This window comes from Homalodisca vitripennis, chromosome 2 (genome assembly GCF_021130785.1).
Source record: "Homalodisca vitripennis isolate AUS2020 chromosome 2, UT_GWSS_2.1, whole genome shotgun sequence".
In the NCBI taxonomy this organism is placed as follows: Eukaryota; Metazoa; Arthropoda; class Insecta; order Hemiptera; family Cicadellidae; genus Homalodisca; species Homalodisca vitripennis.
Window position 1 is genome coordinate 137,237,632 of NC_060208.1, and position 11,370 is coordinate 137,249,001.

Here is an 11,370-nt window from a genome sequence, read left to right on the forward strand (position 1 = left end):
TGAACATGGAAAATACTTTCTTTGTGAACAATGAGACACCTAAACATTGTTAATGATCATAGAAGATATTCATTCGCTATGGGAAGAATAGTTTTTTTTTATGAAAGAAATGTATTAAATTTAAAAGATCATACATATTTTGTCTCTATACAGTTGGAGGAATTTAGCTGTGCTCGTAGGGTGCAAAAACTACCCTTTCAACAAATAAACACTATCTGTGTGGTGGGTTATGTTTACATCCTAGCTGCTGAGATGAAGGCGCAACAATCTTTTTAACGACTTTAAACTCACGATTTCGATTTGCAGATTAGTATTGACAAATACGTTATTTTCAAAAACTTGTTAAACAACACTATAACAACAGAAAAACAAGGATAAGTCCTATTATTCCTATTATTTGGTTTTCTCTTGTTATTTAATTCCACCACAATCAGCACTATCACAAAACAGACTGTTTTTAGTGAGTGTGAGTTATTTGGACCAATACGATTCCTGAAAGGAGGGTTTTACTCATGAGTCACAGGAAATGTTTTTGGGACGCAGCGCATAATGCTATCCCGCCACCCCTCCCACCTATCACCACACACTCAAAGTCACGCACGCAGCTAAAGTCCTCGAACTGTACCTTAGAGGGGGCTAACAATAATAGTCACTACAGTGAGTAAATACTTTTATGTTGTATTGCAGTTGTGGGTGAGAGAGAGCAAACTGCAGAGACAGTGAATGTTCGCACCCGAGATAACGTCATCCATGGCGAGCTCAACATCCCAGACCTTATCAGCAAGTTCCGTCTTCTCACTGAAAAAAGAAGCAGTGAGGATGTCTTTTAAACTCATCTAGATGTTATGTTTCAAAACTTGAAAAGTTGCCTAAGAGTTTTTTTTATTTATTTCCTTTGTCATAACACTTGTCAAGGGCTGAAGAAAACACCATTCAGTCTATTCTCAGTGCTTTTTTTTTACTTTTACCCAGGAATTAAAAACAATATTTAGCTGTAACAGATTTGACATAGCCTGTGCATAATATTAAAAGAACTATATATAGTGTTTGAGATTTGTAATAATACATGCTACATAGATATACAATTTGCCTGTGAATTTGTGTTGTTACAAAACATTTGAAATAATTTATCGTATTTTTGGTTTATACAGTAAACATCAAAGGCAGTTTATTCAAAAAGTTTGTATTGATTATAAAAAAATCAGCTTTGGAGAAACAAGCAGGAAAAATTTGGTTATTAAAAAAACTACCACTGTATTTGGTCATTGAGTGAATTTACACTTATTAATTTTTACATTCCTTAAAGTAACTAAATTTGTACTATCTAATCAAATGTACTAATTTATACAGTATTGTAGCCTGGGTCTTCTATCAAATTTTATTGTAGTAATATACAATACGGTATTGGAATTACTGTACAGGTCTTAATTTTTCTATACTGAAGACCCTAAATAGTGTTGTTTGTATTTTATGTTTGATTAAAATATTGTGCATCGTTAGATTTGTAATAATCCCTTTAAAGTATTTGTAATTACAAATTATTTTGTACTCTTGTTCATGATAATTATGAAGAGATAAATACTTAACATTAAGTGAAAAATTTAGTGACAGTCAACAATATTTTATTTAACCCATTTCAGATAGTTTTTTGGGGTATGAAATAGTCATTTTGCACTGCAGCTGAATAGAAATGGTGTATCCGGCCAGACTTTCTATTCTCACCACTACTTAAAACCTATTTGTATAATGAACTGGATTTAATTTTCTGTTTGATATTTATTGTGTGTATTTTATTTAATGATGCAATGATTTTATCGCAATAAAAACAGATGTAATGCATTTTTTAAGCTTCAAGAAGAGATTTCAATATACTCCAGCACTAGTGATGGTTACTGCAGAGTGCAACAAAAAATCACTAAAATGCTAATTGTAAACACTCAGCAGATAATCTGAACTCAAATGAGCGCTTGCTCAGCTGAAAATTACTGTGATTTATTGAAGATTAATTGAAGGTTTACAGTGTAAATTAAATGTTGTTCATTTTTTTATATTAACTTGCCTGATAAAAACAATGCAATCTATCAGGTGTTAGAACAATTGCAGGGCAATAATACACTATAAGAAGGTGATCTTCTGTGGCCCATTCACCACACATTATATCTCATCTTTCATCTGCTATGGGTTAAGTAATATGATTTTATTGAGAATTAATTTAACATAAGTTTAGATTATTTGTGTAAAAAAACAAATTCCAAACTTTCATAAACAAGTTATTTTGCAATCTCTAATTGTTCAGCTTGTCCTTCTTCTCATTCTCTTCTTTGTGGGCTTTGGGTTTAGAACGGAATAAAGTAGTTTTTTTATCATCAAATTATACATCGCCAATTCTGTTTAGATGTTTCTTTGTAGGATTAAATTTTTTACAAATGAGGCGAAAACTATCTCAAGTTATCATTTTAAATTCTTTACACATATTAGAACGGGGGGGGGATTTAGAGACTATCATTTAAATTTAAATTGTATCGTTCTATTTTGTAATAAAAGACGACATTTATTGACTGTTTTCTAATTTATCTTTTAATATTTGTATTAAATTTTAAGCTTGTTCTCTGTTATTCTTCAAGTCCTAAAATGAGTTTGTAAAGAGAATTTTTCAGAAAACATTGTGTGTGTCATTTGAAATCCTTTGAATTCTCTTATGAACAGAAATGTAATGTTTGGCTCACAGTAGCGTTTACTGTACTCACTCATACACAGGAAGGTTACTCAGGTTTACATAGGAAGGAGATTTAGTGATATCAGATGAGACTTGATAAATGGGAATCCAGCCCCATTGAGCCAGAATTACTTGTGCACTGTTGTAGACACTCTGATTCCTCTCCCTGATTTTTTATACATTTCTTATGTGGGTGTTGAACTTAATATATTGGTAAGGTTGTGTGCAATTTTCTTTATAGGAGAGTTGCTACCTTGTCTCTCTACAAAACATGCACTACATTTGCATTTTGGTCTAATAAAAATTGTTTGTACTGAGCAGTTTAGTTTCAATCTTGGTCAAAATACAATTCCAGGCAGGAGAAGAAGTTGTCAGTACAGTTTTAATAAATTTTGAAAATAAACTGGTAACTTCTGCAACATTAATAGATCTCACCAAAGCATTTGATTGTATTTCTGATGAACTATCATCAAGTATATTTCTGATGAATTATCATTAAGTAAACTGTTTTATGACAGAGTTAAGAACAATGAACTTGCAATGATCAATTCATTTCTTGACAATAGTAAGCTAATGGTTGTTTAGGGGCAGGATGTATCTAGTTTTAGAAGTGTTTGTGTAGTGGTCTGAAGTGTTTATGCTTGGCTCCCTTTTATTTGCAGTAGCAATTAATGATTTTTGCTTTTAATATTCCTTATCCATCAGTTTTATGTGCAAATGAACTACACTTTTAAACAATGATAAGACATATGGATGACCTAATTAGCTAAGAAAATCTTTGAATATAGTCCTTAACTAGTTTAAAGTAATTATTAGGTAATAATAATAATATACTCTTTAAACAATAAAATTTGTATTCAAATCAGTAAAAGTATTAGGTATACACCTTAATGGTAAACTAAACTGGCATTGCCTTATCCTCCAACTATTTAACCCTTGGGCGAAGTGGTGGAGGTCATGCAGCCAGTGCCAGTCATTTGTGACAAGGCCATTCCACTCAGTGCCAAGCACTATTTTTTTGTTACTGCAGTATTTTACTAAAAAATTAACACCTTCCTTAAATATTAACATAATGGGACACTTTTTAGTTTATTTTTTAGGGCAAGATACGGGCTACAAATTGTTATATATACATTTTGACCATAAATAAAAAAAAATATTTTTATATATGTGTAAGCAAAAATACAAAAACAAAAACACATTTTTTTGTTTAAGATACAAAAAGTATTTATTTATTTTTGTTTTATGTGCCAATTTTATGTTCCCCATGTTAGTTGGAATACATGTACCAAGTTTCATAAAAATACATTTATATATAACTGAGTTTTGAATTTTTTTTATATATTGCTGCAAAATGCTGAAAACCTGCCCCAACATGCATGCTTACTCTTGTTCATGTAAAATATATTTTACTAGTTTTAAGAAATTAAATCAAGGTAGATTATACAACTGTTATTTATTTATTATGAACAGACATAAATTAATTACATTGGGCTTATTTCATTAGGCCTATTATACGAAATCCTTCAGATGAAATAACTGAGTGAATGTTTTTATCATAAGAATAAATTAATGTGTTATGTATTTTCGCGGTCAGATTCCGTTATATGCCCCCAACGCTTAATCTTTTTTCAATGAACTTAGAACGTTATAAAACGATGTAGTTGAGTAACAGAACTAACATTCCATCAATTAACAAGCATTTCCAGGTATTGCGATCGGTATTGTTGTCGCTGTTATCTTATCTTTCTCTAGAATTCTGATTACGGCAGGCCGCGCGGCATCACATGATTATTTAAGTTTAGGTTAGTTTAGTTAAATTAGCGTTGGGGGCATAATGTTAGTTTTGTTACTGAACTACATTGTGTTATAACGTTCTAAGTTCATTGAAAAAAGTTTAAGCGTTGAGGGCATATAACGGAATCTGACCTATTTTCGCTTAAAGGCGATCCGTTCCTCTTACTCATTTCGGCAAACTATACCTTATTCAATAATGAAATTGAACTGAAGTAATAAAAGTAGGAAACTTTTAAAACATTAATCAAAATGTCAACACAGCCACAATAGACAGCTAGCAAAAAACAACTGAACTAAACAAAACGACTGCAGCGTGACAACAGGCGGTTCGCGCCACAGGCTTCTAGATATCAGCTACATAAAAATATTATATACTATATATACAAACTATCACTACGTGAATTATGTCGTACATTTCTTGGGCTTTAATTTGATACGTTTTACGATATTATACGTCAATATTTAGCAACAGGATGACCAATATTGGAAAGGCCGATCTAGTCGGCCCTTGGCAATTTTCGTCAATACCATCGGGCCGATTACATCGGCCCTTGGCACTCAAAAGGTTAAAAAAAATATCTAGAGTGATATTTATTTTGTGTAAATTAGGAAACTGTGACTTAAACATGTTAGTAATGATTTACTTTGCATTTTTTTATTAACATTTAAGGCAAGGAATCACTATGGGACACTAGTAAATCAAAATCAATTTTTATAATCTTAGATTACAAATTGTGTCAGTGAATATACATTTAAAAGTAATGTTTATATTTTTTGAGATGTAGAAGTGTATAAAAAAGAAAGTTGTTCTTTGTAGTTATTCTTCCAGTAGGTAAAAAGGGTGGCCCATAGCCAAAAAAGAAAGTTGTTCTTTGTAGGTATTCTTCCAGTAGGTAAAAAGGGTGGTCCATAGCCATTCTTGCAGTGTAATTTTAGTGGTTTTCCTGTCTAACTCTGATGGTTGGTGGTTGTACATTTTCCATCCGTTGCATGATGGATTTCTATCATACAGTTGAAGATGGTGATTTGGAAGGTTATACAGGCCAACATGTCTTTTATGATGTTAAGTCTCTATTGGGAAATTCTACGCCATTCACATGCAGTGCTACCTCCTGGACGTAAATAACTACAACTGTTAGAATCTCCTGGATCCTGAACACCTCTTTTCAGCTTTCCATCTGTCTGAGTCCAGCCAGAATCCTTATGGTCTTTTTGTTGTTACCCCAACAAAAAGGAGTACTTACATACTTACATTAGGAATACTTTCTGTGCAGATGTCTGACCCCAAACTGCTACTCCATAACTCAGATGAGCTTTAAACAAGAATAAATATGCTGTTCTTGTGTTTCAGTGCTTTAATTTGTTTTACAACATATATACTTAAGCTTTTTTTGGCTTGTGATTCCATTTCTCTATGCCGGGGTCATTGGAAAATCAGCTGCTCTACTCCCAAATGCCATTGGACCAGTATTCATATGCTGCGTTGAAAGCATGTAACATCTGTATTATGCAATTCAAATTTTAAAGAGTTTTTAGTAGGTGGATATACAGTCAAATCAACTCTAGCAATATAATCTTAACTTGACTAACGCCGCCGAATCACATGTGAAGGTTAAAATAATTAATAAAGAAAAGATAAGTCAACTTTATTTTATAATGAATTCAATTTATTTAAATAAAACAATTACTAAAGAAATTCACATTATATAAGCAGTATTAACACAAATATTACATTCAAGCCTAGTAGTTGGGTCTGAAACTAAAAGTCACGACATCCGTTCCTATCGACCCTGTTCCCTTTGCGTTCTCGCTCTTTTTCATTTCTTGGTGGAGGAATTGATGCTACTGTGAAGTGATTTAATACAATTCGTCAGTGATTTACTATGTGAATAAGTAAAAAGTTTAAAATTAATTTTTTATAAAACTGAAGTGAAATTTTGTATACTCCTGAAGTGCATGGTGCTGAGTATAGTAGATTATTGATACTGGGGTACATCTCAACGAGAGGCTTGACTTTCAACTGATACACCACCTACACTGTGCTAGACGTATATTTACTGACCCACATTCCTGAATTTCCACATTTGCTGCAAACAACGTGAGGGGAAATACTATACTCACTTGAATAGACATACGACCTTCAGCAATTTGCACCACATGGGCAGTTTCACTCTAGGTAGCTTTTGAACCATTCTCTTGCCAAATCAATTACGCCCAAGGACTTGAGCTTCTTTATTATTCCTACATAGCTGAGGTAGTCAAGTGCTTTGGTTAGGTCTAGTAGAATGGTTGTAGCCAAATTGCCTTCTGAGTTGTCAATAATAGCCTCATCAAATTATGCTGGCATCTCCTTCCGTAAGTTGGGGATAAACCTTAGCTAATTTAGTTCAAAAAGTTTTTATGTTGCAAATATAAGCTCTGAGAATCATAGAGAATGTACAAGAAGAGAATTACTTAGACCTATTTTGTGAGAACTGCATGTAACTTTACCAATTTCATATATTTATAGTGCTGTCAAATTGATGTGAAGGAAATAAAATTAGTGACAACAGTTAGAAAATACCTACATCAATATTATACTAGAAACAATGGATTATATATTAGATTTAGGTTACAAAAAACTAGCAGCATTCATATTTATATGAAGATTAAAGTTTTCAACAAACTACAAAAAAAAACCCATGGTCTATACCCTTAAATATATTTAAAGCAGTTGTAGGAAATTGGTTAAAAGAAAATGTTTTTATTTAGTAGATTTTATGGTCTGCGAAATGAGTAATCTTAACTTTTGATAGTCATATTTTTAATGTTAATATTATATATGTACATTTTGATGTGTTTTATCCTGTTAGCTAGCTGCCGATTGTTTTAAAATTTGTTAATGTAATGTGAGTAATAATGTAGATGTTGTTAGTTCTGTATATTATTTTTAGATTTAACTTTTTTAATTGCATTCTGTGTAAATGCTTAAAAACCAAATATTCTTTTAAATTTTTGGCAAGTTATTTCTGTGTTATGCCACTTATTATCATTAGAATATGATGAAAAGGATTTAGATAAGTAACACTATTTTAATCAAATATTTTATTTGCTCTTGTGGCTACTAAGGCACTTTTGATACCACATAATACAAGAGAAAATATACAATAGCACACATGTCCCCTGATTGTTTCCATAAGTTTGGGGAAAAAACTATCAGAGACATACCTTAATATGGTAAATTTAGTTATAATTGTTCTTAACGTAAACTAGGTACAAACTGAAGTTTATAACTGGTGTTACCAATTCCCACAATATGAGGTGCATTCAACATTATTTTGCCTTAGTATGAACAAATCTCAATATACAACTCTTTGAGTAATATTCAGGGCCAGATTAAGAGTGAGCAGCCCCATTGTCTTTTACTTTATTTGTGGTGTCTGAGATATGAAAGAAAACCCGTTCTTTAAGATATCTTATCAATGAACTAGATAATCTAACCAATGATACATACAGTATCGAATGCTACTGTGGAAACAAATTTCATGTTCTAATTTCATTGAGATAGTATAAATATTGATTTTAAGCTCAGACTTGATGACTCTTCCTTTGACAGCAGTCTATATTTGCTGCTTAAAAAATAAATGCTGTCAAAAATAAATAAAAAGTTATGCAAAAAAAATGAAAATTGTAACTAAACAACAGCTTTATAAATATTTTCCTTAGAACTTTCTACTGATTTTACTGTACTGATGTGACAATGACTAAATATTTTCTTAATATGGCCCAGAATATATTACATACAAGAAGTTTATTTAATAAAACTGTAAAAATACAAGTTACTCAGTCAAAAATATACACCCTTAATGTACAGAATTAGTTTTACTCAAATTTAAGTAAAAAAACAACTAAACACACTTACTATTCAGTCTTCATAAAAACCAAACGATTTCCATCTGCTTGACACAATGAAACACTTTTGAGCTGCTCTGACAGAGTTGTGTTGACGTACTGTCACACATAGAGAAACCACAGTCTTAGGAACAAGGTTATGGGTTTCTAGTCACACTTTTGAGCTGCTCTGACAGAGTTGTGTTGACGTACTGTCACACATAGAGAAACCACAGTCTTAGGAACAAGGTTATGGGTTTCTAGTCACACTTTTGAGCTGCTCTGACAGAGTTGTGTTGACGTACTGTCACACATAGAGAAACCACAGTCTTAGGAACAAGGTTATGGGTTTCTAGTCACACTTTTGAGCTGCTCTGACAGAGTTGTGTTGACGTACTGTCACCCATAGAGAAACCACAGTCTTAGGAACAAGGTTATGGGTTTCTAGTCACACTTTTGAGCTGCTCTGACAGAGTTGTGTTGACGTACTGTCACCCATAGAGAAACCACAGTCTTAGGAACAAGGTTATGGGTTTCTAGTCACACTTTTGAGCTGCTCTGACAGAGTTGTGTTGACGTACTGTCACACATAGAGAAACCACAGTCTTAGGAACAAGGTTATGGTTTCTAGTCACACTTTTGAGCTGCTCTGACAGAGTTGTGTTGACGTACTGTCACACATAGAGAAACCACAGTCTTAGGAACAAGGTTATGGTTTCTAGTCACACTTTTGAGCTGCTCTGACAGAGTTGTGTTGACGTACTGTCACACATAGAGAAACCACAGTCTTAGGAACAAGGTTATGGGTTTCTAGTCACACTTTTTGAGCTGCTCTGACAGAGTTGTGTTGACGTACTGTCACCCATAGAGAAACCACAAGTCTTAGGAACAAGGTTATGGGTTTCTAGTCACACTTTTGAGCTGCTCTGACAGAGTTGTGTTGACGTACTGTCACACATAGAGAAACCACAGTCTTAGGAACAAGGTTATGGGTTTCTAGTCACACTTTTGAGCTGCTCTGACAGAGTTGTGTTGACGTACTGTCACCCATAGAGAAACCACAGTCTTAGGAACAAGGTTATGGGTTTCTAGTCACACTTTTGAGCTGCTCTGACAGAGTTGTGTTGACGTACTGTCACACATAGAGAAACCACAGTCTTAGGAACAAGGTTATGGGTTTCTAGTCACACTTTTGAGCTGCTCTGACAGAGTTGTGTTGACGTACTGTCACACATAGAGAAACCACAGTCTTAGGAACAAGGTTATGGGTTTCTAGTCACACTTTTGAGCTGCTCTGACAGAGTTGTGTTGACGTACTGTCACACATAGAGAAACCACAGTCTTAGGAACAAGGTTATGGGTTTCTAGTCACACTTTTGAGCTGCTCTGACAGAGTTGTGTTGACGTACTGTCACACATAGAGAAACCACAGTCTTAGGAACAAGGTTATGGGTTTCTAGTCACACTTTTGAGCTGCTCTGACAGAGTTGTGTTGACGTACTGTCACCCATAGAGAAACCACAATCTTAGGAACAAGGTTATGGTTTCTAGTCACACTTTTGAGCTGCTCTGACAGAGTTGTGTTGACGTACTGTCACACATAGAGAAACCACAATCTTAGGAACAAGGTTATGGTTTCTAGTCACACTTTTGAGCTGCTCTGACAGAGTTGTGTTGACGTACTGTCACACATAGAGAAACCACAGTCTTAGGAACAAGGTTATGGTTTCTAGTCACACTTTTGTGAGCTGCTCTGACAGAGTTGTGTTGACGTACTGTCACACATAGAGAAACCACAATCTTAGGAACAAGGTTATGGTTTCTAGTCACACTTTTGAGCTGCTCTGACAGAGTTGTGTTGACGTACTGTCACCCATAGAGAAACCACAATCTTAGGAACAAGGTTATGGTTTCTAGTCACACTTTTGAGCTGCTCTGACAGAGTTGTGTTTGACGTACTGTCACCCATAGAGAAACCACAATCTTAGGAACAAGGTTATGGTTTCTAGTCACACTTTTGAGCTGCTCTGACAGAGTTGTGTTGACGTACTGTCACCCATAGAGAAAACCACATCTTAGGGAACAAGGTTATGGTTTCTAGTCACACTTTTGAGCTGCTCTGACAGAGTTGTGGTTGACGTACTGTCACCCATAGAGAAACCACAGTCTTAGGAACAAGGTTATGGTTTCTAGTCACACTTTTGAGTTTTGAGCTGCTCTGACAGAGTTGTGTTGACGTACTGTCACCCATAGAGAAAACCACAGTTCTTAGGAACAAGGTTATGGTTTCTAGTCACACTTTTGAGCTGCTCTGACAGAGTTGTGTTGACGTACTGTCACCCATAGAGAAACCACAGTCTTAGGAACAAGGTTATGGGTTTCTAGTCACACTTTTGAGCTGCTCTGACAGAGTTGTGTGACGTACTGTCACCCATAGAGAAACCACAGTCTTAGGAACAAGGTTATGGGTTTCTAGTCAAAAACTTTGTCACGTACTGTCACCGCATAGAGAAACACAGTCTTAGGAACAAGGTTATGGGTTTCTAGTCACACTTTTGAGCTGCTCTATGGTTGTGTACTGAAGTGTCACCCATAGAGTTCTTAGGAACAAGGTTGAGTCACACTTTTGAGCTGCTCTGACAGAGTGTGTTGACGTACTGTCACTGTCAAAGAGAAACCACAGTCTTAGGAACAAGGTTATGGGTTTCTAGTCACACTTTTGTGCATTTAGATAGAGTGCAAAGCAAATGGTTGAGTTGAGGTTGGTAATGAAGTTGGCAAACCAAGAAGGAGTATATAGGCAACTAACATTTAATGATTAACATTTAAACGGAAAAGTAAAGTAATATTTTCCGCTTAGTAAATTGAATATAACACTTTTATTATTTTAGTATCCTCATATCAACCGATTTCTATTTGTATTTTGCTATTTACGTAGAGAATCAATCGGACAGTTTAATTTGACAAAAGAACAAATACTTCTAAAC

At 34.3% G+C, this 11,370-nt stretch overlaps 1 protein-coding gene across 9 annotated transcripts in view; it reads left to right on the forward strand.

Annotated features, from left to right (window-relative positions):
- The window catches only part of LOC124354769 (threonine--tRNA ligase 1, cytoplasmic-like), a 62,562-nt gene extending 59,901 nt beyond the window's left edge, over positions 1-2,661 (forward strand). For all 9 annotated transcript variants that reach the window (XM_046805458.1, XM_046805459.1, XM_046805465.1 and 6 more), the window contains one exon: positions 688-2,661. In XM_046805458.1, the coding sequence (XP_046661414.1) occupies positions 688-830 (143 nt within the window). In that variant the 3' untranslated portion in view covers positions 831-2,661. The remainder of the gene's footprint in view (positions 1-687) is intronic.
- The last annotated feature ends 8,709 nt before the right edge of the window (positions 2,662-11,370 follow it).